The sequence below is a fragment of the Moschus berezovskii genome, chromosome 10 (assembly GCF_049115385.1).
Source record: "Moschus berezovskii isolate FMDL1 chromosome 10, NW_MosBer_1.0, whole genome shotgun sequence".
In the NCBI taxonomy this organism is placed as follows: domain Eukaryota; kingdom Metazoa; phylum Chordata; class Mammalia; order Artiodactyla; family Moschidae; genus Moschus; species Moschus berezovskii.
The window spans coordinates 109,357,543-109,385,046 of record NC_142469.1 but is presented as its reverse complement, the minus strand read 5'-3'; the positions used below and the strand labels follow the sequence as shown (position 1 = coordinate 109,385,046).

The 27,504-nt window shown below is 47.9% G+C and overlaps 1 protein-coding gene and 1 long non-coding RNA gene across 22 annotated transcripts in view; one reads left to right on the top strand and one right to left on the bottom strand.

The window, feature by feature from the left end:
* The window catches only part of AFDN (afadin, adherens junction formation factor), a 113,367-nt gene extending 92,990 nt beyond the window's left edge, over positions 1–20,377 (bottom strand). For 9 of the 21 annotated variants that reach the window (XM_055433269.2, XM_055433280.2, XM_055433271.2 and 6 more), the window contains exon 1: positions 20,054–20,376. In XM_055433269.2, the coding sequence (XP_055289244.2) occupies positions 20,054–20,158 (105 nt within the window). In that variant the 5' untranslated portion in view covers positions 20,159–20,376. Of the gene's footprint in view, positions 1–20,053 lie in introns of all 21 variants that reach the window. The other 12 variants (XM_055433273.2, XM_055433279.2, XM_088840900.1 and 9 more) reach the window with 2 other exon arrangements.
* Positions 20,378–20,498: 121 nt separating this feature from the next.
* On the top strand, positions 20,499–27,269 carry LOC148776382 (uncharacterized). The gene is made up of 2 exons (XR_016038472.1): positions 20,499–20,697; positions 21,510–27,269. It is a non-coding gene; the product is annotated as an uncharacterized LOC148776382 (long non-coding RNA).
* Positions 27,270–27,504: the final 235 nt, after the last annotated feature.

Below are 27,504 nucleotides of genomic sequence, written 5' to 3'. Positions count from 1 at the left end.
GCAGTACTCGCGGAGGGGGTGGCCGGGAGGGCCTGGACCCCCAAGCGCGGCCCCCCCAACAGCAGAGGCCCCAGGACGCAGACGGTGCTGGGGCCATGAGTCTGTCAGGGGCCGGCCGGGGCGCCACAGGACAAAGGCTCCCTGCATTGTCCAGTAATAATTCTCACGGGGTGGAGAGGAAGAAATGGGGAAGGAGGGGAAGAATTGTCTGGAAGGAAGGAAACAGTAAAAACCCACACCCAGAGTCAGATTTCCAAAGCTGGGACACAAATCAGCTTAAAGACAAAGCCCACTTCATAGTAACATTTTTAAGCCACACTAAATGCAAACATTCAGTAAAACAGAATAGCAATCTATAATAAATGTTTTAAAAAGAAATGAAAACTGTAATTTAGAAACAAAAAATAGACTCAGAACAGACACTAAGCCCAGGGGATAAGATGCTTCTCTCTTCAGCTAAATCATCTTCACCCCCTCCAGCTCCAGGCGACGGGGAAGAACAGCAAACAGCCTCTGTTCTCAGGGACTTGTGATCCAACAGGAGAACCTCGGCGACAGGCGGACACAACAGGCGAGGCAGAGGGACCGAGAGTCCCGGGATCCGGCGGGCGGGAGCCTGGCGGCACGTCTGAGAGTAGCAGGACCGAGATGGTCTGGAAGGAGATGGGGCGGCGGCACCGGGGCGGCTCAGGACGCTGCGCTCCAGGTGACAGCTCAGCCACCTGAGGCTCTGAATGGGAAACTGCACCACTGAACGAAGGCTGAGAAGCGCACAGCCCGGACTGCGCCAGCAGCAAGATGCCGACGCGAAAGATGCCGATGATGCTTTGGAGGCAGAGCCGCCAGACTGGGGCGGGCTGAGGCCTGGGGGAACGGGGCAGTCAAGAATGGGGCAAAGGGGCGCCAGCAACCGCGACAAGGGGCGGCCGGGCAGTCCTCTGGCCAGGAGGCTGCAGGAGTCGCTGAGCGGAGCCAGTGCGAGGGTGCGGGCACGGTCCGCCCAGGGCGGTGCAGGCGCTGGGTGCGGGCACGGTCCATCCAGGGCAGGTGCGCAGTGGATGCCCCGAGGAAGGAGCTCTCCAGGAGCAGAAAGGAGGCTGCAAACTGGGGCTCCTCCACTCGGCACAGGAGAACCCACCGGACCCCAGAGCCAAGTGGAGACGAGGCCAGGGGATTGCATCAGAGGGGCTGGAGGTGATGACCGGGTCCTCGCAGCCCAAAGGACACTAGTGACCCAGACAACAGCCATCTGGCTGAACCCGAGGGGTGGGCCCCTAGGGTAAGGAGCAAAGCAAAAATTCTAAAATTACATTTACATCTTTAAAATTAGACAACTTACACTGATAGCAGAGTGCAGCTGCACTCCACTGGTCACATCCACAAATAACCAAACTGGTGAAACAGTCACATAGTCACTGATTGTCTTCACAGAGCAGGAGGGGTGGGCCGAGGTAAGCAAGTCTGCTACATACATAGGCAACCTTGGAGCCCTACTCCTGCTGCTGCTGCTAAGTCGCTTCAGTTGTGTCCGACTCTGTGCGACCCCATAGACGGCAGCCCACCAGGCTCCTCCAGGCAAGAACACTGGAGTGGGCTGCCATTTCCTGCTCCAGTGCATGAAAGTGAAAAGTGAAAGTGAAGTCGCTCAGTCAGGCCGACTCTTAGTGACCCCATGGACTGCAGCCTGCCAGGCTCCTCGGCCCATGGGATTTTCCAGGCAAGAGTACTGGAGTGGGGCGCCACTGCCTTCTCTAATGAGACTTCTACAATGAGGACTCCCCTGAAGACGCCACTTACTCCGCAGCTCATACACCATTCTCCCACACACCACAGAGAAGACTAAAAGATAGCTCCAGACTGCCTTTTTTCTCTTTTAATGTTAATCTCATTAGAAAAGACCCTGATGATGGGAAACGTTGAAGGCGAGAGAAAAAGGAGATGACAGAGGATGAGATGGTTGGATGGCATCACCGATTCAACGGACATGAGTTTGAGTAAACTCCGGGAGTTGGTGATAGACAGGGAGGCCTGGCGTGCTGCAGTCCATGGGGTTGCAAAGAGTCGGATACGACTGAGCGACTAAACTGAATTGAATCAATTTTTAACCCATTATTTTCTCTACTGGGTTGTTTGCAGACATAATTTGGAAAAAAATCGTATCACTAAAACAAACAAATTAGAAGGAAGTTTTAAATAGATAACCTTAAGCATCTGCAACTACCAATAAGGCTGATTTCTCCAAAGCTCATGGCTTAATTCCGAACTTCTAAACCTCATTCTCTGGTTTATGGAAAGGTTTTAAGTTCATTTATGTGCTGTATGTGCTTAAGTCACTCAGTCACGTCCGACTCTTGTGACCCCATGAACTGTAGCTCACCAGGCTCCTCGGTCCATCGGATTCTCCAGGCAAGAATACTGGAGTGGGTAGCCTTTCCCTTCTCCAGGGGATCTTCACAACCCAGGAAGTGAACCCAGGTCTCCCACATTGCAGGCAGATTCTTTACTGTCTGAGCACCAGGGAAGCTCATTGATTACTGCTAAAAAAGAAAGATATACCCCTCACATCCAAAGTAGTTCCACAATGAAAATCCTTAAGACGCAAACCTATCTGTGTAAGTCTCCTCCTGACACTATAAATTCTGGTGGGGAAGAGTCTAATAGAATCGAGCCTGATTTAAGAAAAAAAGACAGCCCACACTCTTAAAAAAAATAGGGTAATTACTAAACGCAAAAGAATATATGCTGTCAGCCATAACTCAAGCTAAGACAGTTACAATTTTAAAATAGGTGCTCCCTTGATTTTTTAGTTACTTTTCAAGTACACAACACTGAAGAAACAAATGACTAGTACAATACATCCACTGATGGATATAAAAGACCAAAATGACTAAATAGAAAAAAAAAATTTTTAATACAGGATAAAACATCAATATGTTTTATAAACAGCATTTGCACAAATTGAAAAGATTAAAACAAACATCCCAACAGAAAAAAGACACGTCACATAGAAAGTATAATGGTTGATGAATCTGCGAAAGACGCTCCTCCTCAGCAGTGAACTAGGAAATGTGAAGTTTGAAGCCAAGGACTTTCTGTGAGGGTGAAAAGAGATGAATTCCCAGCAGCAGTGTTAGGTGAAGGGTCACGCCCACTGAAGCAGGGTGTGAACTGGAAGAGCCTTCTAAGATAAGAACTTGGCAAAGTCTACCAAAATGTTCGATGTGTCCACCCCTCCAATGCAAATTGCCTTTGGAAATCCATTTCCATTTTATAGAAATACAACTACAGAGAGATAATTATGCAAAACGTTCACGGGAACAGTATTAAAACACGTGTGAATAACATGACCTGTACAAGGAATATTACATAGCCATTAAAAACAAGACCATTTTATGTAAGTGTTATAAAAGTGTCCACAGCTTCCTTCTGAGTAAAAATAACCCAGGTACCACTCACCTAAAAACGCTTACTGTTAATTCTTCAAGAGCCACTCCCCCCAGGGGGTTCTGCTCCTAAAGTCAGACACAGACTTTAACACAGAAGCAGCCAGCGAGGTTCCCACTGGAGACGGAGCTCCGGGATCAAGAGGGGTCACGGAGTTCTGAGTGTGCACACCCCGTCAGGCACAGCCCTTACCCGCGTGCCTCCCTGATCCCAGGATAATGGCGCCACGCTTAACCACAGGCCCTCCTTTATTGAAAAAATAAACAGAGGGCAGAGTCCAACGTGAAAATACCTACAGCACCAAGAAAGAGGAGCCAGATGGGGTCACCCGTGACACGAGGGACGGGGGGGCACACAGACACCATCACAAGAGGTGGGAGGCCAGTGAGGGCGCCGTGCTTGGCAATGAGCACATCAAGGCTTCCCTGGAGGTTTAGACGGCCAAGAATCCGCCTGCAACACAGGAGATGTGGCTCAATCCCTGGGTCAGGAAGGGCCTCTGAAGGAGGGAGTGGCTACCCACTCCAATACTCATGCCTGGAAGATTCCATGGACAGAGGAGCCTGATGGGCTACAGTCCATGGGGTCACAAAGAGCCGGACACCACTGACCAACTAACACTTTCACATCCAGGCCAATGGAGCAGAGCAGGTGAGCAGGGGAGGACCAGACAACGAAACCAGGGATCAGGTTCTGTTTGTTTTTTTCAACTCTGGCTAAAGGATAACTGGAAAATTCTTCAAGAGATGGAAATACCAGACCACCTTACCTGTCTCCTAAGAAACCTGTGTGCAGTTCAAGAAGCAACAGTAGAACCGGACATCAAACAACGGACTGGTTCCAGATTGGGAAAGGAGTACGTCAAGGCTATATATTGTCACCCTGCTTATTTAACTTATATGCAGAGTACATCATGAGAAACACCGGGCTGGATGAAGCACAAGCTGGAATCAAGATTGCCGGGAGAAATATCAATAACCTCAGAAATGCAGATGACACCACCCTTATGGCAGAAAGTGAAGAGGAACTAAAGAGCCTCTTTATGAAACTGAAAGAGGAGAGTGAAAAACCTGGCTTAAAGCTCAACATTCAGAAAACGAAGATCATGATATCCGGTCCCATCAGTTCAGTCGCTCAGTCGTGTCCGACCTTTGCGACCCAATGAACCACAGCATGCCAGGCCTCCCTGTCCATCACCAACTCCCGGAGTTCACTCAAACTCATGTCCATCCAGTCGGTGATGCCATCCAGCCATCTCATTCTCCGTCGTCCCCTTCTCCTCCTGCCCCCAATCCCTCCCAGCATCAGGGTCTTTTCCAGTGAGTCAACTCTTCGTATGAGGTGGCCAAAGTATTGGAGTTTCAGCTTTAGCATCAGTCCTTCAATGAACACCCAGGACTGATCTTTAGGATGGACTAGCTGGACCTCCTTGCAGTCCAAGGGACTCCCAAGAGTCTTCTCCAGCACCACAGTTCAAAAGCATCAATTCTCCGGTCCCATCACTTCATGGCAAATAGATGTGGAACACATTGGAAACAGTGACAGATTTTAGCTTCTTGGGCTCCAAAATCACTGCAGATGGTGTCTGCAGCCATGAAATCAAAAGAAGCTTGCTCCTTAGAAGAAAAGCTATGACAAACCTAAAATTTGTCACATTAAAAAGCATATTAAAAAGGAGAAACATTACTGACAAAGTTCTGTCTAGTTAAAGCTATGGTTTTTCCAGTGGTCATGTATGGATGTGACAATTGGACCATAAAGAAAGCTGAGGGACAAAGAATTGCTGTTTTTGAACTGTGGTGTTAAAGAAGACTCTTGAGAGTCCTTTGGACTGCAAGGAGATCCAACCAGTCCATCCTAAAGGAGATCAGTCCTGAATATTCATTACAGGTGCTGAAGTTGAAGCTCCAATCTTTATCCACCTGATGCAAAGAGCTGACTCATTTGAAAAGACCCTGACGCTGGGAATGATTGAAGGCGAGAGGAGAAGGGGACGACAGAGGATGGGACGGCTGGATGGCATCACCAACTGGATAGACATGAGCTGGAGCAAGCTGCGGGAGTTGGTGGTGGACAGGGAGGCCCAGCGTGCTGCAGCTCATGGGGTCACAAAGAGTCGGATACGGCTGAGCAACTGAACTGACCTGAAGGGCACCACCAGGGCTTCCCAGGTTGTGCTAGTGGTAGAGACCCCTCCTACCAGTGAAGGGAGACAAAAGAGACACGGGTTTGATCCCTGGGTGGGGAAGATCCCTTGGAGGCAAGGCAACCCACTCCAGTATTCTGCCTGGAGAATCCCATGGACAGAGGAGCCTGGCGGGCTACAGTCCACAGGTCACAAAGAGTCTGACGTGACTGAAGTGACTTAGCACGCACACATGTACTCAAAGGCACCACCACCTACCGAGTAGCCAAGTGCAGACCTGGGATGACCCCAAACGGCTCTGATGTGGTCTCCTTGCATGTGAGCTGCGGCCTTCCTTCCACAAGACGAAGGCTCTGCACCCGATCAGCCTCCTGCCGCCAGGCCGCTCCCCCTTCATCCCGTGGCCTCTGCTGCCCGGGACAGCTCAACTGCAAACCTCATCACCTTCTTTCACCTACAATATTCTTACCTTGGCTTGCAAGGCCCATAAGAAACCCACCTGTTAACACGTGGAGATCCTCAGCCAGCGGCCAGCGCCTTGGCCCACATGGGCCAGGAGGCATGCTTGTTCAGTTCAGTTCAGTCGCTCAGTCGTGTCTGACTCTTTGCGACCCCTTGGACTGCAGCACGCCAGGCCTCCCTGTCCATCACCAACTCCCACAGTTTGCTCAAACCCATGTCCACTGAGTCAGTGATGCCATCCAACCATCTCATCCTCTGTCGTCCCCTTCTCCTCCCGCCTTCAATCTTTCCCAGCATCAGGTCTTTTCAAATGCATCAGCAGCACGCTGTATGTCCAGACAAACAAACACACAGGATTTTCAGTCACTAGGCCATGCTGCAAAGACAAACGAACCCAAGAGCCCAGGCGACCCGCTCCAGAGTTTCACTGCTCTCCACGACGACACACCGCGATACTCCAGGCTTCCGCAACAGCCCCGCCTGGGACACGGCTTCACGGGAGAGAGACAAGCAGAAACACAGGGGGATTTGGGGCTTAGAGCTGTTGTTCAGGGGGGCCGCTCACTGGCCAGAGCAAGGCATGTGGTCAGGCCTGGTGCAAGAAGGCGAGCTCCCAGGACCCGGGTTCAGGGAGGAGCGGAGAGTACCGAGGAATGGCGTGCCTGCGTGCGCACGGGCCCACAGACGGACTCACCACGTTCTTTCTAAGTCAGCTTTCCACCTTTTCTAAAAATTCCTCAGGGCAAATGTTTCCTGAAATGCACTGTGGGAAGCTGTGCTTATGCCCCAGGAAAGACTCGGCCCAGGCGCTTCCCAGCCCTGCAAAGCAGGGAGCGAGGCCTGCGGACCTGGCTGCAACCCCGAGGCTGTGCCCCTGGAGGTGTCTCCCGGCTCACCCTGGCCCCCGGGCATCAGGTGAGCACATGCTTGCTGAGTGAATCACGCTCTTGGCCAGGAACGCCCTCCGCAGAACCACTGAGAAAGTTCCCTGTCATCCGAAGATCCACGTCAACGGCGGCACAGGGCGCCTGCTCCTCAGGACCCAGATAGGGTGCGTGCCGTGCTCCAGACACACCTCCCAGTGCTCCTGCACACCCAGATGGGTGCCGCTGCGGAAAGCATAGGGGTCCATGGGGCTCTGCGCGCCCCGCACTCACAGGAACCAGCCCATCGAGGTGAGCGCCAAGGGAGCTGCAGCTGGAGGCCGAGGGCCTGCTGCCCCTCAGGGCGCTCCAGGCCCCTGACGCCGGGCCAGCCCCCTCACCCCTACCCCGGACGGCAAAGCAGGCCGCGCGGAAGGCCCAGGCCCTGCACACAGCGCCCAAAGCACAGCAGGCACTTGGAAAACATTCCTCCAAATGAATGAACAGTGCATGGGCCCAATGACAGACCCAAGAGAAGGGCTTAAATGTCATCATTTTAACAGCACTAAGCCACTAAAAAAGAAATAAACACAGATACGCCACAGAAGCAGTTTCTCACAACACTCAGGCTCTGAGGTAAGTGTATAACCATTTCTGAATTTTTTGCTCAGAAGTTCATAGAAGCAAACAGCAACTCAATATCACTCTATTTAATGTAAAATCTGCACGGTTTCTCAAGAATCAAGCTGTTGGTACCAATCACGCGCTTTTGTAACTACACACACAAAATATAAAATGTCTAAAAATGTCATTAGACTAATCCATGGAACACTCCTGAGCACTGGAAACTTGCTTAGAAGCTGTGCAAACCACAAACATGCAGTATTAGGTAGTTCAGGAACCACTTGGTGAAAAAACACCAATAACCTTAACGTTAAATTACATTTTGCACTGGAATATGAACCCCAAGACTCTAGAGGCAAATGCAACCTCAAAGTGGTACAATCACGGACAGCAGGGTGGGTGACAACCTGAAGTTCCCTGCGTCCAGCCACCCTGGGAAGCCAGCTCAGGGAGCACGCGGAGGCCGCTGTCCTCACAAACCCGCGCAGTGGACGTGCAGCTCCCCAAGTCAAGTATTCAGTCCCTAACTCGTCAAAGAAAAGCACACTCAGCTCCCACCGAGGAAGCTCCTCCACACTTTACCATCTCCTTCAAGAGGAGGAAACAGGCTCCTGAACAGAGAAGGAGAGCATGATCCGGGAGGCCCCCTGAAAGGCCGTTTGTTCTGAAATCCTCCCTCCCAGGTTGGAAAGGGCAACTATTTACTCGGGAGATGTTGGTTAGAATCGCCAGCAACAACCAGGGAACAGCTCTGCAGGACTCTGCTGAAACCGCAGTGTCACCTGGGGGAAACTGCTAGTTAGTATGTAAACAGCCCCAGGAAGGCAGAGTAGGCGGGGCAAACAGGTTTCACCTGTCACTCCATTTCAGGCTCAGACCAGGGAAGGGCCAGGGCCACACCCGGACCCAGGGCGGGAGGCCTTCAGGAGGAAAGGGGCCAGGTGAGCAGATACCGGACCCAGGCCGCGCCCTGCAGCCGGAGCAGGGTCTCCACGTGCCAGGACCCCAACTTCCGGGAGCACAGGACACCTGTGCCTCCCTGGGGACAGGAGATCGCTCCATCTCAGACACGTTTCACACCCCAGCTGCTGGTGACCATGCAAGACACAAGCTGTCCATGTCTGCAGACAGCGAGGAAAGAAGGGCGGCCACTCCACGCTGACCACACAGCACACTTACCCATCTAAAGACAAGACACAGCAAGGCCTTCCAATCTATATACTCATGCTTATATTCAAGTTGGTGCAAAGGTTAGCTGCGGAGTTGCGTTGTTGAACTTTTGTCTGACACTGGAATACATTCTTAAATGTTATACATCAATCAAGTTATGTATCATCTCAACGCACATTTCTTGCTTTATGTTCTTTTTACCAACGACTTATTACCTGTTGTTTATTTTATATTTATTTTAGACTACAGAAATAATGTTAGATAAAAATCAAATTCAAGCGATTTTTTTGAGTTCAAAATGGGTTGTAAAGCAATGGAGACGACTCACAGCATCAACACTTTAGGCCAGGAGCTGCTAACGAACATGCAGCGCAGTGGGGGTTCAAGAAGGTTTGCAAAGGCGACAAGGGCCCTGAAGACGAGGGGCATAGTGGCTGGCCATCAGAAGCTGACAACAACCATCAAAGCCGATCCTCTTACAACTACATGGGAAGTTGCTGAAGAATTCAATGTCGACCACTCCGCAGTCATTCAGCATTTGAGGCAAATGGGAAAAGTGAAAAAGCCTGATAACTGGGTGCCTCAGGAGCTGACCAAAAAAACCTATCATTTATCTATTTTTATTTATTCTAACTGGATGCTAATTACTTTACAATATTGTATTGGTTTTGCCATACATTCACACGAATCTGCCCCGGGTGTACATGTGTTCCCCATCTTGAACCCCCCTCCCCATCCCATCCCTCTGGTTCATCCCAGTGCACCAGCCCCGAGCATCCTGTATCATGCATTGAACCTGGACTGGAGATTCGTTTCACATATGATAATATACATGTTTCAATGCCATTCTCCCAAATCATCCCACCCTCGCCCTCTCTCACAGAGTCCCAAAGACTGTTCTATAAACCTGTGTCTCTTTTGCTTTCTCGCATATAGGATCATCATTACCATCTTCCTAAATTCCATATATATGCGTTAGTATACTGTATTGATGTTTTCCTTTCTGGCTTACTTCACTCTGTATAATAGGCTCCAGTTTCATCCACCTCATTAGAACTGATTCAAATGCTTTCTTTTTAATGGCTGAGAAATACTCCATTGTGTATATGCTTTCTTATCCATTCGTCTGCAGATGGACATCTAGGTTGCTCCCATGTCCTGGCTATTGTAAACAGTGCTGCGATGAACACTGGGATACACATGTCTCTTTCAGTTCTGAAAACCTGTCATTTTAAAGTGTTGTCTTCTCTTATTCTGTGCAACAATGAACCGGTTCTTGATTGCATTGTGACATGTGACGAAAAGTGGATTTTATAAAACGCGATGACCAGCTCAGTGGCTGGACTGAGAAGAAGCTCCAAAGCACTTCCTAAAGCCAAACTTGTACCAAAAAAGTCATGGTCCCTGTTTGGGGGTCTGCTTCCTGTCTGAACGCTGGCAAAACCACTACATCTGAGAAGTATGCTCAGCATACAATGAGATGCCGCGAAAGCTGCCAATGCCTGCCGCCGGCACTGGCCAACAGGAAGGGCCCAGCTCCCCTCCACGTGTGGCGATGCCCAACCGCGTGCTGCACAAGCAACACCCCCACAGTTGAACAAACTGGGCCCGTGTTCTGCCCCACCTGCCGTGCTCATCTGACCTCTCACCAACCGACTGCCGCTTCAAGCATCTCAACAAAGCTCTGCAGGGAGAATGCTTCCACAACCAGCAGGAGGCAGAAAATGCTTTCCAAGAGTTCGTCAAATGCTGAAGCATGGATTTTTATGCTACAGGAGTAAACAAACTTATTTCTCACTGGCAAAAATGTGTTGATTGTAATGGTTCCTATTTTGGTAAATAAAGATGCATTTGCGCCTAGTTATAAACATTTAAAATTCAGTCCAAAATCACAATTACTTTTGTACCTACCTAACAGAAGATATATATACACATACACGTAACGTTTCATGGTGTCATGCCTCTGGTTATTCCTTAAAATTATGCTCTAACACCTTCTACTTATAAACTATTTTTCTATAAAACCTGCAGACACTGTTTTGGTTGCAGCGATCCTACACCTTCAGAGTCCACAGTGCTGAGTTACAGGAAGGCTCTGCTCCAGAACCACGCGACCTGGGCAGATCACTGTCCCCAGCTTACCAGCTGTCTGCCCACCTACAGGACTGCTCTGAAAACTAAGGGAGATAATACAGGCAACGCACTCACGCTAACGTCAAGTGTACAGACACTGCACACCCACAGAATGTTAACTGTCACAGCTATCATCAGAATAACCTACAAAGCTTTCAAAAACTGGATTCCTGACAAAAACTGTAAACGTAATAACATGATCAATAACAAATGATCCAGTACTGGGTTAAAAATGCAAGTAATTAATAACCAAGTATGTATACTTCAAACGTTTCCCAAATATTCAAAAGAAACATACAATTTTCATAATACAAAGAAAGCAAATGCCTTTACTCCTTCACATCTAATAATATTTTCAAGAATATACTTCAAAAACAAACCATAAAACAACACCACAAAATTTTTTAGTGCTTTTCCAGATTTACTGGTCTTAATTTTACTGTTCTTGACATTTCCAAAGTACCAATTTAATGAAGGTTATAAAAAATTATTTTTAAAAACTGAAATCAACAAGTTTGGCATAAAAACACATGAATTATTCTATGAAGTCTACAAGGCCACCTTTGCCAAAACAGAATTAAAAACCCATTTCAAAATACTCGAGGTCTTCAACATGAACCACGGTGAAGCCACTGTCCAGGTGCTCTGGGCAGGACCCTCCTGAGTAAGACAAGCCCAGCTCCTCTACAAAGGGGCCGTTCACAGATTCACTTATTCAGCAACCGGTTTCGGATCTGTACTGTATTACTCTGGCAAATTAAAACAACATGTCTATTAATAAATATGTCTCATTATGTGGTTAAAAACAGTGCTCCATCAAAATAATTTAGTAAAACTACCTATAAAAAGAAAATGGTCACCAAAGCTTCAGATGAACTCACGCCTCACCATCAAAGACCAGCACAACTTACCTGCTGCAAAAAGTCGCCACTGAGCAGACAAATCCATCTCAAGTGTTGGTAACCTTTAACATAAATTCAGTATTCTCATACTTTACTTTTGCCGTATGCATTCTAAAAGCAGTATGCTCACATACTATTTATAAGTATTAAAATCCCAGTCGTGCACAGCAGATCTCAGCATATAAACATTAATCTCTGCGGTCTGCCTGTCAGGAGAGACAGTAACGCTAAGGGGGAGCACAGCCAAACACAGCAGGAGAGAGCCTTCCCAGGGTCAGGCACTGCCGTCGTGCAGAGCTCCAGCTTGGAACGGGCGGCCTGGAAGCACAGACAAGTGCCAGCAGACAGAGCCCACATCAGCAACACAGCTACCAACCAGGCTGCCCGGAGTATTAGACGCCAATGCTCAGAACCAGACACTGACCAGGAGGAAGTGGACCAGGCCACAGCCTGAGTGCATCAGAGCAATGAGACCTCAGGCACCCTTCAGCTGGCTTGTAGCCAGTGTCTCTCAACAGCAAAAACGTACATGCTTGCATCTTACAAATTCAAATTTTGTGTTTTTCCAATAGTCATGTATGGATGTGAGAGATGGACCATAAAGAAGGCTGACAGCGAAGAACTGATGCTTTTGAACTGTGGTGCTGGAGAAGGCTCCTGAGAGTCCCTTGGACTGCGAGGAGATCAACCAGTCCATCCTAAAGGAGATCAGTCCTGGGTGTTCATTGGAAGGACTGATGGTGAAGCTGAAACTCCAACAATCTGGCCACCTCATGCTAGGAATTAACTCACTGGAAGAGACCCTGATGCTGGGAAAGACTGACGGTAGGAGGAGAAGGGGACGACAGAGGATGAGATGGCTGGATGGCCTCACCGTCTCAATGGACATGAGTTTGAGTGGGCTTTGGGAGATGATGAAGGACAGGGAGGCCTGGTGTGCTGCAGTCCATGGGGTCACACACAGTCGGACACGACTGAGCGACTGATCAACAACAAATAAAAATAAGCAAATATATGCAAAATAAGTGAATATATGTTACAACCTATCTTTATATCATAAGGAGTATTACATTCGACTTTAAATGATACGTAACTGTTAACTGCATAGCCCCAGCTGGAAAACACCATGAATATAGACTTTAATATCTGCCTTAGACTATGTTTCAAAAGTGAGCTGAAGCCAAAACTCTTAACAGCAATCACCAAGTGTTCCAGGCAGCAGCTCACACTAACGCAGGCGGCCCTGGCCCCTCTCAGGTCGGCGGTGAGGTCAGACGCTCTCCTGGGCCCGTAGGCGCTGGAGCCTCGCAGGGCGGTCGGCACGCGCGGGCGGCAGGAGCAACCCAGGGGCACACGGTGCAAACAAGTCGGGCGCTCATCGCTGCGGCAGTCACGCCTAAAGAGGGCCCGTCTCGCTCAAGACTGAATCTCATGGAACAGGAGACAGTTGTTCCAAAGAACCGTGGTTTTCTGTGAGAAAACTGGCTCGTTCGGTCCACGGCGGCTTTGACAGGGACTCGGTGGTCTGAAAACAGGTCTCCCCCACTGCGCCTGGCGGTGTGGGTTTAGTCACTCAGTTGTGTCCGACTCTTGCGACCCTACTGACTGCAGCCCACCAGGCTCCTCTGTCCGTGAGATTCTCCAGGCAAGAACACTGGAGGGGGGTGCCGTTTTCTTTCCAGGGGATCTTCCCCACCCAGGGCTCAAACCCGGGTTTCCTGCATCGCAGGCAGATTCTTTACCAACTGAGCTACGAGGGAAGCTTCCCAACACTTAAGATTTTTCTAGTCAATGCTGACATTAACAAATGGGCTATTTTTATATAGCTTAAAGAAATGTATCAACAGGTGGAAAAAATCTACATAACTCAGAGAACCAGTATTTTCCAAGTGGTCAATGCTTGATGGCACAAAACCGCACGTGGGTACAACATCCATTCAAAGTGCCAAACAGACAGACAGATGTTAACCTAACAATATGGAAAAGATTTAAAACAATCTCCCAAAGCACAATTAGTACCAGAAACGGAAACACTTAGGCTCAAACTAGAAATCCTCATAAAACTGACTCTTACTTTTATTACCCATGTCTTTTAGACATAATCACCCCAATAATCCCCCCAAGTATTTGCCAACACAAAAATACACCACAGTGAAAAATGTAAGATAACCTAAGAACTCATTAAGAAGCTCATGTATAATAATGGTACACTATAAACTCATATAAAACCATGGTACCTTTTACAAGCTTTTTTCTGTAAATCTGTAGCACTCAGAAATTTATTCAGAAAATAATATCAACAGCTACCTAAAAATGTCTCTGCAAGACATCTTCCCAAGGTCCAGAACTAAGTGTGTATATGGGAGAGGAATGCGCTTTTAAGAACACAGTGGTTTTTAAGTATTTGATTGTACTGTTGTTCCCAGTCCATTTTCTCTACCAACCATGTAGAACGAGACCAGACTCAAAGCAAACGGGGGAAACGGGCAACCTCCAGCCTCCACACCAAAAGCCGATAATAGCAGCACAAAAAGAAATTACAAGTTAGAAATTGTGCTGGCTCTCCTGCGAGCTCAGAAAATAAAAAGAATAGTAAGTCACCATAGAAAGTACCACTATTAGCCAAGGAGGGAACAGAGAAAGTATGTTCTTTAAAGGAACAAATGGTTTAAACTAGTGGAGAGCTGGAGCCTGACTTTCCTTTAACAGAACATGTGTGAAACGCAGCAACAGAGAACTATCAAGCCGTGACTCCCAGACTGCTTGTAACCAGACCACAGCGAGCACGAGCAGTGTGTCGTGGGCCAGGCCCTCCACGCGGCTCTCGGGGTGGGGTGGGGTGGCCTGGGGAGTTCCAGGGAGCGGGGAGACCCGAGCGCCTGAGGAAGCCCGGGTCCCGCTGTCCGCACCGCCGTCGGGAGCAGACAGGCTCAACGGGGACGTGTCCTCCCCCAGCGTGTGGGGCTGCGGGCACACTGCTTAGGCTCTAACGAAACTACAGGCCGCGCACGTTTCCACCACCCTCCCAGGCGCCATCACGTAACTGCGCACACCTGACACAGCCAGCCAGGAAACTAAAAGCGACAGAAAAACTGACCAGAAACCAACAGACGCCGCCTGAGCTGAGAATCACTTTCACTGAAGGGGTCAGGGCAGTCTTACGTTCCACAAATGTTGTTCGCGTCTGTTTGATGGTTCACAGAGGAGAGCAAGGTTCTACCAAAATAACTGCTATATGGTCTACTAGTGTTTGCTGACATTACACTCAAGTTCAAGCCTGGCAAAACTGTTTATAAACAAATTAATCTATGCCACCAGAATAACCAACCACTAATAGTAATGCTTTACATACTACAATTACTCAATTAAATCCCTACTGACATAACCCTAAACCTTTTTCTCTTAAACATCCCACCAACTTGGTATCATATCCTGGTTTTCTGTGAATCAAATTTTTTCACGAATATGAAAGAACCACTTCTGCTATTCAACTATTGCTGTTGTTCGGTTGTTAAATGGTGTCTCTTTGCAACTCCATAGGCTGCAGCATGCCAGGCTTCCCTGTCCTTCACCATCTCCCAGAATTTGCTTAAACTCACGGCCACTGAGCTGGTGATGCCATCCCACCATCTCATCCTCTGTCACCCCCTCTTTCTCCTGCAAATCTTTCCCAGCATCAGGGTCTTTTCCAGTGAATCGGCTCTTCGCACGAGGTGGCCAAAGTATTGGAGCTCTGTATTCTACTATTAACCACAATCAAAATCTGACAATTCTAGAAATGCCTGTATTTACAACATTTACAATAAATGTCAATAAACCGCATAAAGCAAAATCACTGCTTTGTTGGCAGGAACACAGCAAAGTGAAGCTGGTTGAGATGCAGCTTCAATTCAACGTAAGGAGACAGTGGTGCCCTGACCTCACACCCACAAACCACAACCAATTACTACAGAAAAAAAAAAATTTTTTTTAAAGGAATAGAGATGCTTATAAATACTAAAAACACATCACTGGCAACGGCTTATATCATTAATCTCATTACACACTAGTCACCAGCTCTTCCGAAGCACCAAGGTTTAATAATACAACTGCTGTTTCCAAAACAGCCTCAAATATAGTTAAGTTGCATGATAAAGCATAGTTACAACCTAAGCATTAGTCCAAAGTATACATTAAACTCTGTGCTTATTTGCTCAGTCATGTCCGACTCTTGGCGACCCCCTGGACTGTAGCCCGCCAGGTTTCTCTGTCCATGGGATTCTGTCTGTCCAGTGGGTTGCCATGTCCTCCTCCAGAGGATCTTCCTGACCCAGGGATCAACCCCAGGTCTCCCACATTGCAGGTGGATTCTTTACCATCTGAGTCACCAGGGAAGCGCAGTTTAAGCTCCAAAGTATGCAATTACTACGACCTCATCTGAAGACTTCCTACTCCACCTCTGCTGACAAACTACGAGTTATTTTTTACGTGCACCTCCGGGTAGTCTGGTAGAATGAAGCACCACCTTACTTCTCAAGACTAATCAAGAGCATTAAAGTACAACATATTTACCTTCAATAAAGAATAGAGGGGTGTCCACAAAAATTCCAGGTTAACCTTTTTCCCATCGATGTCAAAAAAAGGCAATGAATTCAATAAGTAATACACAAAACAAGTATCTCACAAAAGTGGTCAACTACTGAGCACGGGTTTTGCATTCAGGTGTAAAGTTTATGCAAAAGAATTAGACACGAAACGACAAATATTTAACAGTCTAACAGATGGTTTCACTACGCTTTTAAAAAGCTCATATCCCTGTTTAGTCAAGAATAAAGGTGCACAAAAAGGAAGCCATATTCAGCATTCTTTTCACAAAGTATTTACTGAGCATGTACCATGTGACAGACATAAAATTGACATTTCAAACAATAAAACACTAAGCTCCTGCCTTCGTGCAATCAGAGAAGGATTCAGACCAAACCAATGGCTGTAATGACAAAATTAGGATAAGTTAAACAACGGAACACCCAAAACAACATGCAGACTTTTGAGTAACCAGAGAAGCCCTCTTCGGAGGAAGTACAGAGATTAGCAACAAGAATTCTGCCATGATAAATAATCAGAAACCCCTAAAAGAAGTGAAGGCTTAACATTAAAAATCAGACAAGGAGGGCGGGACTAAGAAGTTCTTATAACCATTGTCATGCACTACAGCTCTCCACGGTAATCAAGGTATTAATTCAGCTTAGTATCAATTTCTTCGTGATAAAGCACTGACTCTAAGTTTAGATCAACAACTTTCACTTTAAATATAATCGGGGATGAAAAGCACACAATGATAAAATATAATCTGCTGCTTCTTCTACATACAAAGGTGAATACGAAGCAAACCTAACGAAGCTGATGTTAAAACATATTCTAATTTTATTTAAAAGTGAGAGTAATTCAAAAAGCTAAGCTTATCGTCAGGCTTCCCTGGTGGCTCAGAGGTTAAAGCGTCTGCCTCCCATGCGGGAGACTCGGGCTCGTTCCCTGGGTCGGGAAGATCCCCTGGAGAAGGAAATGGTAACCCACTGCAGTATTCTTGCCTGGAGAATCCCATGGACAGAGAAGCCTGGTAGGCTACAGTCCACGGGGTCGCAAAGAGTCGGACACGACTGAGCGACTGAACGGAACGGAACAGAAGCTTATCGTCTCCCTAAACAAACACCCCAGATCAGCAGTTAGCAATGCTGCCTGAAACCACCAATCACAGACGGTCAATAGTTACGTAATTTGGTAACAGAGGCTTCCCTGGTGGCTCAGACAGTAAAGCGTCTGCCTACAATGCGGGAGACCAGGGTTTGATCCCTGGGTTGGGAAGATCCTCTGGAGAAGGAAATGACAGCCCACTCCAGTACTCTTGCCTGGAAAATCCCATGGACGGAGGAGCCTGGTGGGCTACAGTCTATGGGGTCGCAAGAGTCGGACACAACTGAGCGACTTCACTCCACTCACTGATCACTGTAACCCCTCCAAAAAAGCTGTCAAAAGAAAACAAACCAACACCTACACTCATGAGTACATAAAAAAGGTTCTCCAAATATATAAATACATGGCTTACATCTTATTTTTACAAATCAAATTCTGAAGTAAAGTGGCTTGACATTTATTGACCATAATAAAGGCCAGTATGATGTTACATTCTTACAAGGAAAATTATTTGTAATGGACAAATAGAGTGAAAATTCATCATTTCCCAGATATTAAAAAAAGTTCAGACAAAAAAGTTTAGATAAAGCAACTCGAATTCACTGGCTTTAAAATATTGATTTAGGGAATTATTAACTTTAGTTTACCTTCATGATAATGAAAAATACATGCTAAACGTGAAGCTTAAACTTCGAAAGACCAAAATAAACATAACAGTATGCAAAGGTTCTCCAGAAAACAAAAAATGAAAGTTTAAACTAGGTACTAGATAATGTAAGAGCTAAGAAAACAACACGGATATATTAAAAAGCCAATTTATTTCATCAAGAAACACTTTCTAATATAATCCTGGAGGATCATTTCTAGAAATGTTCAGGTTTAAGTGGGGAGCTTGTTGTTTAGTTGTTAAGTCATACCTGACACTTTCACAACCCCGTGGACTGTAGCCCACTAGGCTCCTCTTTACATGGGATTCTCCAGGCAAGAACACTGCAGTGGGTTGCCATTTCTAAATGAAATATAGTCATTTGCCTGAAATGTCCTTCAACTTTTGCTTTGCTTCAACATCTGCACAGCAACTTTTCACCCGCAGAATAACCAGAAAAAACATAGTTCTCTGAATGACAGGCCAGTTTTACTTTAAAAACTACTCAGATAGTGCATCTCAGAAAGGACAGAAGTCTCAGCCGAGTGTTTAAAAACAGAATTTAATAAAATCAACTGTGTTTCTGATTCAGGATTTTTAAAAATGCCAATGCATTCAGAATCCCAAAGAGTAAACTGAATTATCTATCACTAAACTGAAAAAAGATTCCTTTTCTCAACCAGACTTGGGAAAGTTCTGAAAAAAATAATTATAAATAGGTCCATTGAAACAGAAAAACAACTATGTACCAAAATATTTTACATCTAAAGTTTTTAAACCAGAAAAAAGAAAAATGAAGTCATTATTCTGAAAGACAACATAATCCTGAAGGCTGAATGACTGCAGTCCCTTTTCAAAGACCTGCTAATAAACCGACGAATGAACACAACCACGCATTATTAATTTGTTCACTAGCACCTAACTCGTAAAACCATTAGAGAAGATGAGTTGTGAACCAGGAGTAACTTACCATAAGTGTTCAAACTGGCAACCTGAACCTAATAATTCATATTGGCATTCAACTACGGATTAAGACGAATGGCTCTGCCAGTGCAGACGGAAGAAATGGCTCTTCACCCCCATCATGGGCAAAATCAAGACGCTGAGACGCTAAAAGTCAAGTCTGCTCAATACTATAAACTGGGGTTTAATGATAAGGGATTCAATTTCATGAGAATATTCAAATTCGTCCAACAGGACTGGGGGCCCAAAGACGGCACTTCAGTAAACAGTATTAACTTGTAATTACCTACTGGGACAAATCAGAAATAGATGCTTACTAAAAGCATTCCCTAAGAGGACACGAGTCCCGGGTAAGGTGTCTCTCCCGCGGCTGGAGGGTGGGCTCTCAGGGTCCCTCCCTGAGCCCTCCCACACCTCTCCCCAACCAAAGCACGGGGAGGAGACCTATTCAAAAAACAGAAAACTGCTGGGAATTCTTTCAGTCTCTCAGCCACAAACAACTACCATTGTCCCAAGCCAAAGGCAAGCGAGATTTCCTCCTTTTCCAGGAGCACGCCCAGGGCGGGCTACCCCCAGCCAGGCCCGGAGCCATCGTGCGCGCCCCGCCCCTCCCCAGAGCCCCCCAGCCGATCGCCTCGACCCCCGCCCTCCCCTCCCCCTGCCGCCCCTCCCCTCCCCTCCCCTCCCCTGCCCTGCCCTCCCCTCGGGCCCGCGGCTGCGCGCACGGCGGCGCGGGGAGGGCGCCCGCCCGTCCACCTGAGCGCCGGCAGCGAATGGGAGGCACCGCCTCTCCGCGGAGTTCAATTCCGGGCCGCGTTATCAGCGGGGCCGCACGGTCGGAACGACTTCCCCGACATTCGCCGTGCGCGCCCGGCCGCCGAGCCCGGCGCCGACCCCGCGGCCGGCCACACGCCCGCGCGCCCCGGGGACAAAGGTGCCCCGGGCCGGGGCCCCGCCAACCGCGTCCCCGCGCGCCCCCCGCCCGCGCCCCGCGCAGGTGAGCGCGCCGCGCCCGGCCCGCGGCCCGCACCTCGGTGGGCTGGCTGATCTCGAACAGGTCCAGTCGGTTGGCGTTCCAGTGCTGGATGATGTCGGCCAGCTTCCGCCGCTCCTCGTCGCGGCCGCCCGCCGACATCCTCCGGCCGCGGGGTCGGCTCGGCCGAGGGGCCGCGCGCCGGGGTCGGCGGGCCCGGCTCGCCGCCTGTGCGCCTCGGCCCCGCCGACCGGCGCCCCGCGCTCCCGGCCCCGCGTGCCCCGCGCCGCCCGCGCCCCCCGCGCGCCCCGCGCCCCGGCCCTGCCGCCTCGGCTCCCGGCCCCGCCGGCTGCTCGGCCGCGTCCGCCGGCCCCGCGCCCGCCGCCGGCCGGTGTGAGTGCGCCCCGAGCGCCCGCCCCGCGCGCCCCGCCCGCCGTGCGCGCCCCCGCCCGGCCGCCCCGCCCGCCCGCGCCGCCGGCCTCCGCGAGGTGCTGCTGCCGCGCGCGCGCCGGGCGGGGCCGGTCCCGGCGGGCGGCCGGCTGCGAACGTCGCGCGGGGCGCCGGCCGTGCCGGCTGCGGAGGCGGGTACCGGGCTCGGCCCGGCGGGCCGGGCTTCGCTGGTTCCGGCTTCGGGCCGACGGTCCCGCGTCAGATGGGCGGACCGGGCTCGGACGGTACCGGGTTTGGACCGGCGGTAGCAGGTCCGACCGGGGTGTGGGTGGGTGGGGTTCGGAGGGACAGTGCCAGGTCCGATCGGGGGGCCGGGCTCGGACGGTACTGGGTTCAGACGGGCTGGCTGGGTCCATATGCTGATGTGTTGGGTCGGCCGGCCTCGGGTCGGGCTAGTGGGTGGAGTTCGGATGGACGGTGCCGGGTCCTCCGGGCGGGCCGGGTTCGGCCAGGCGCGCTGGGCTGTCGCGGCCGCAGGGCCCGGACGCGCGGAGCCCCTGTGCGCGCTGACCACACGGGCCCCGCAGCGCCCGACCAGGCCAGCTCCGGGGTGAGCCTGTCCGCCCCGCCCGGGGCTGGGCCCCCTCACCCGTGTTTGTCCCGCGGTGTTCCGGTCCGTGTGGACCGGAAAGCCCGTCCTCTCCCAGCACAGGCTTCCAGCCACGGGGGAGGGGGTCCCCCGAGGTGCCCCCGCGGGGAGATGCTGCCTGTCCCCTCCGCGGGCGCCTCTCAGGCCCCCGGTGTCCGCGCAGACCCCACATTCATTTCAGTAGCAAGTTTTGTCCATTTTAGGAATGTTTATTTCATTAGGGGTTTTTAATGAAAAAATCTCTACCCCGTGCCCTCCCTCCCCCTTAAAGGAAAACAAAAAACCTGGCCGCAGAACACCTGTCAGCAGACAGATCTCCGTGTTGCGCTTGGCCAGGTAAAACCAGCCTCCTGCCTCATCTGTGATGTATGGGAACAAAAAGCCCTCATCTCTGAAGTACCAGCCGAGTGATGAAAACAGCGAGCTGCGCTTGACAGAGCCTCTTTATCTGTGTCATTACTTTGTTTTTTGCAGCGTGGAGACGATTTTCCTCTCCACCAATTGGATTTCTTCTTTTCTGGGAAAGATGAGAATTCCACCGTCCCTGCTGGGTTTTGTCTTCAGCTCTTCTCTGCAGCGCTGGTACGGCTCAGCTTCATAAGGAGGCTTTTCAGCAGAGAAGCCTGCGGTGTTGAACCAGTGCCACGGGGGGATGAATTCTTCAATAGATCTCTGGCCTCCTTTCTCAAAATTAAAATGTGGGGACTTGCAGAAAAGCACATGTGTGTAAACAGCACACCCCTGTTCCGACATTCTGTTCCTTTATGTCTTTTACTTCCCGTGCTTCTTTATAGACTCAAGGCGTTTTCTGTTTTGAGATTTTGTTTTTCTGTTTGTTTGTTGTGGGGAACATCACAGTGTCCATACAGCTCAGAACTGTCCAGCTAGGTTGCACGCATGCCATGTGGGTCATCAGCTATATTGTCAGCTGAAAACAGTAAGAGCTTTATTCCTGACGATGCTGTTAGCAAGGATCACTTGGCTGTTAGAGAAAAAAAAAAAAAATGAGTTTGCGAAGCTGGCAGTTAGGTTGCTGGAGTCTGAAATAAGTACATGTGGAAATTTTAGTATTGCTGGAAAATAAAAATGGGCTCCCTGTAGTGTTGCTTTTGTGATAAAAATATAAAGCATACATGAAATGCCTACAGTTTGATGCAGAGAAGCCTCTAAGTCAAAGGTCATTATTATCATTTTTTTGACTCATTAAAAATCCCCATTGGTGTTATGAGTGTATGAGCATATAGCTCCTCCGTCCATGGGATTTTCCAGGCAAGAATACTGGAGTGGGTTGCCATTTCCTTCTCCAGAGGATCCTCCCGAACCAGGGATCGAACCCAGGTCTCCTGCATTGCAGGCAGATTCTTTACTGTTTGAGCTACAGGGAAGTTCTTAAATCATGAAGATCCCTATCTATTTAGGCCATGAAAATTTAAAGGTAACAAATTCTTCTACTAGTTGTTATTGTTCAAGGCCCAAGAAAATGTGCTGAGCCATGTGTTAATTTTGATGCCACATTATAAGACTAATAAGTAGGCATGCCATCCATCTTCTGTTCTCATTGCACTGCTGAGTTCTGATACATTTCGGAAATCATATATAAGTGCTATTCAAGACACACTATATGAAAATCAAGTTGTGTGGGGTTTGTGATTAATCCTGCCGTGTAGATAAGAACTGAGGTATGGAATGAGAGACCAGACTGAAGGTAAACATCTCTGCACTGGCTGAGGGTGAAAAGATTTTTTAATCTGAGTCTTTTATTTAAAATTAATTTTCCAATTTATATATTTACCTTTTGGTTTCCTTTTTAAGTATTATTTTTAGCTACATTTTAAGAAAATTAAGAACTCCTGTTTAAGTCAACAGTGACCTATCAATAATTCTAAATATCTGTAAAACAAATCTACATAAAGCCTTTCAGTGTCATATCTTATAAATATATAAGGACAAGTAAATAATGATAATTTAAAAATTCTAGTTAAGCTTTGAACATTTAGAAATATTTTTTGAAACATTATGAAAACCATGTTCTGAGACCAACCAAATGAGATGAACTTATTCCTGCCCCAGTTTTCACAGGCTCTGGAAAATAGAAAATGCCAGGGAGAAGATCAGGAACTTAATCCATCTCAAAAGAAAAAAATGATACAAATATATTAACTATATATAACTATATCCACTATATTTAGTGACCTATGGGTTCTAGCCACCAATAGATTTCGTATTTCAGTAAATTAACCAAATTTAAACTATTTCCTTGGAAGGAAAGTTATGACCAACCTAGATAGCATATTAAAAAGCAGAGACATTACTTTGCCAACCAAGGTCCGTCTAGTCAAGGCTATGGTTTTTCCCGTGGTCATGTATGGATGTGAGAGTTGGACTGTGAGGAAAGCTGATCGCTGAAGAATTGATGCTTTTGAACTGTGATGTTAGAGAAGACTCTTGAGAGTCCCTTGGACTGCAAGGAGATCCAACCAGTCCATTCTAGAGGAGATCAATCCTGGGTGTTCATTGGAAGGACTGATGCTAAAACTGAAACTCTAATACTTTGGCCACCTCATGGGACGAGTTGACTCACTTGAAAAGACTCTGATGCTGGGAGGGATTGGGGGCGGGAGGAGATGGGGACAACAGAGAATGAGATGGATGGATGGCATCACCAACTCGATGGACATGAGTTTGAGTGAACTCTGGGAGTTGGTGATGGACAGGGAGGCCTGGCGTGCTATGCTATGATTCATGGGGTCGCAAAGAATCGGACACGACTGAGCGACTGAACTGAACTGAAAATATTTCATCCTGTAATTGTACTAAGCATCTTATAAGCTTTTTCTTGGATATATCAATTCAGAGGATCATCTTTAAACGAAAAGGGGTATAATAAAGGTTCAAATAGAATTTCTAGGGTAGACCACCTTCCTTAGTAGCCTAAAGCAAGTGAAAGTTAATTTAGTTTGCTAATCTAAAAGTTAAATAACCAAACTCTTCCTTTGCCTAACCCATGGCTAGGAAAGTCAGTGTGGTTAATTCAGTTTAAAAAAGAGAAAAAATTCCAGAGGATTAGGTCTCAAAAAATAAAAATAGGGTAGTAAATGGAGAAATATATACTTATACTTGAAAGAAATATTCTTTATACTCTCTTCATTATATTCCAATGTTCCTGATATTTATTTAAATTTTAGATTATGTAGATTTCAAAGAAAGCAGAGCCATAAAAAGCCCTTAAAATGAGAATTTAATCTTACTTATTTAAAAATATGTATACTTACAGATATATTACTAACTCAGAAAGACTTATGCAGTGTGTGTTCTCTAGCATTTTGTAAAGATAATGCTGAAAAAAACAGATCTGTTTATCAAAAACAGATAAATAGGATATTTACACTGAGTGTAAAGAAAATGGCCCGTCTGTGTGTCTGTGTCTCAGTGTATGTCAGATTGTGTCTGTGTGTGCCTGTGTCTGAGTGTGTGTTAGATTGTGTCTGTGTGTGTCTGAGTATATGTTAGATTGTGTCTGTGTGAGTGTCTGTGTGTCTTCCTGTCTCTGTGTGTATGTCAGATTGTGTCTGTGTGTGTGTCTGTGTCTGGGTGTATGTTCGATTGTGTCTGTGTGTGTGGGGGGGTGTCTGTGTGTTTGTGTGTGTCTATCTGTGTCTGAGTGTATGTATGTCAGATTATGTGTCTGTGAGTGTCTGTGTGTGTCTGTGTCTGAGTGTATGTTCGATTGTGTCTGTGTGTGTCTGTGAGTGTCTGTGTGTATCTGTGTCTGGGTGTATGTTCGATTGTGTCTGTGTGTGTGGGGGGGGTGTCTATGTGTCTGTGTGTGTTTATCTGTGTCTGAGTGTATGTATGTCAGATTATGTGTGTGTGAGTGTCTGTGTGTGTCTGTGTCTGAGTGTATGTTAGATTGTGTCTGTGTGTGTCTGAGTGTCTGTGTGTATCTGTGTCTGAGTGTATGTTAGATTGTGTCTGTGTGTGGGGGGGGTGTCTATGTGTGTGTGTCTATCTGTGTCTGAGTGTATGTATGTTAGATTATGTGTGTGTGAGTGTCTGTGTGTGTCTGTGTCTGAGTGTATGTTAGATTGTGTCTGTGTGTGTGTGTCTGTGTGTCTTCCTATGTCTGAGTGTATGTCAGATTGTGTCTGTGTGTGTGTGAGTGTCTGTGTGTCTTCCTGTGTCTGAGTGTATGTCAGATTGTGTCTGTGTGTGTATGTGAGTGTCTCTGTGTCTGGGTGTATGTTCGATTGTGTCTGTGTGTGGGGGGGGTGTCTGTGTGTCTGTGTGTGTCTATCTGTCTGAGTGTATGTATGTCAGATTATGTGTGTGAGTGTCTGTGTGTGTCTGTGTCTGAGTGTATGTTAGATTGTGTCTGTGTGTGTGTGCGTGTCTGTGTGTCTGTGTCTGAGTGTATGTTCGATTGCGTCTGTGTGTGTGTGTGCGTGTCTGTGTGTGTCTGCCTATGTCTGAGTGTATGTTCGATTGCGTCTGTGTGTGTGTGTCAGTGTCTGTGTGTCTGTGTGTGTCTATCTGTATCTGAGTGTATGTATGTCAAATTGTGTGTGTATGAGTGTCTGTGTGTGTATGCCTGTGTCTGAGTGTATGTCAGATTGTATCTGTGTGTGTGTGTGTCTGCGTCTGGGTGTATGTTAGATTGTGTCTGTGTGTGTGTGCATGTCTGTGTGTATGTCTGTGAGTGTATGTTCGATTGCGTCTGTGTGTGTTTGTGTGTGTCTGTGTGTGTCTGTGTCTGAGTGTATGTATGTCAGATTATGTGTGTGTGAGTGTGTGTGTCTGCCTGTGTCTGAGTGTATGTTAGATTGTGTCTGTGTGTGTCTGTGCCTGAGTGTGTTAGATTGTGTCTGTGTGTGTGCGTGTCTGTGTGTCTGCCTGTGTCTGAGTGTATGTTCGATTGCGTCTGTGTGTGTCAGTGTCTGTGTGTGTCTATCTGTGTCTGAGTGTATGTATGTCAGATTGTGTGTGTGTGAGTGTCTGTGTGTGTCTGCCTGTGTCTGAGTGTATGTCAGATTGTATCTGTGTGTGTGTGTGTGTCTGCGTCTGAGTGTATGTTAGATTGTGTCTGTGTGTGTGTGCGTGTCTGTGTGTATGTCTGTGAGTGTATGTTCGATTGCGTCTGTGTGTGTGTGTGAGTGTCTGTGTGTCTGTGTGTGTATGTATGTCAGATTATGTGTGTGTGAGTGTGTGTGTCTGCCTGTGTCTGAGTGTATGTTCGATTGCATCTGTGTGTGTGTGTCTGTGTCTGAGTGTATGTCAGATTGTGTGTGGGGGGTGTCTGTCTGTGTGTGTCTGTGTCTGAGTGTATGTTCAATTGCGTCTGTGTGTGTGGGTGGGTGTCTGTGTGTCTGTCTGTGTCTGAGTGTATGTCAGATTGTGTCTGTGTGTGAGTGTCTGTGTGTCTGTATCTGTTCTGTGTGTAGTTGTAGATGGAGGGTTTACTGCATGGAGATCTCTCCCCCGCATGATGTGCTGTAGAGTGATGCCACATGGTCACCCCTGGTGACCAGGCCCCTTCTCCCAGCACTGAGGCAGCACAGAGCTCTGTGTGCAGAGGGTGTCGGACCCTCACCCCGACTGCTGAGTGTGGCACGCCATGGGCCGCCAACACACAGCATCCGCAGCTGCCGGCCAGCTACCCCAGACCAGCGCTCGAACAAGGGGTCTTCACGAGGCAGGGTCCTCAGCCTGGAGGTATGGGAAGCTTTCCGTCAGCTTTTCCCTATTCTTGTGACCACAGTCCCGAATGGTGGAGCTGGATGAGGAGAGTGCCTCATTTCTAAAATTGAGGTCTTGAGCTTCTGAGCAGCTTCTGCAGGAGTCCATCATCCGACTGTCATTGATACAACAAAAGCGAAAGATGTAGGAGACCTTATGGAAACCAGGTTCCCTGATGAACTAGATATAATGAACCTGATTCCTGCAGCAGCTTCCACAGGCTCCAGAAAATACCAAGTGTCAGGAAAAGATCACTGACAAGAGACCTAAGAAGGCAAACGGTACATTAACTGTTATTCTCTGTGTCTCAGACCATGTTCTGCTAGAAAATGGGTATTTATATGTTGCATCTATATATAATACTTATGGATATAAATATATAAGCTTTTATATGTTATATGTAATTGTATGATATATGCTGAGATATGGAACATGTATGATTTTTCTGGAAAACATATTTTTGTTTGTTATTTTTTATTGAAGTATCCCTGGATATACTTCCCTGGTCTTCCCCAGTGGCTTAGCAGTAAAGTACCCGCCTGCAGTGCAGGAGACACCGGAGATGCAGGTTCGATCCTTGAGTGGGAAAGATTCCCCTGGAGGCGGGCATGGCAACCCCTTCTAGTATTCTTCCCTGGAGAATCCGCATGGACAGAGGAGCCTGGCAGGCTGCAGTCCATGGGGTCGCCAAAGAGCCAGACACGACTGAGCGACCGAGCAAGGAGCCCTGGTGTCG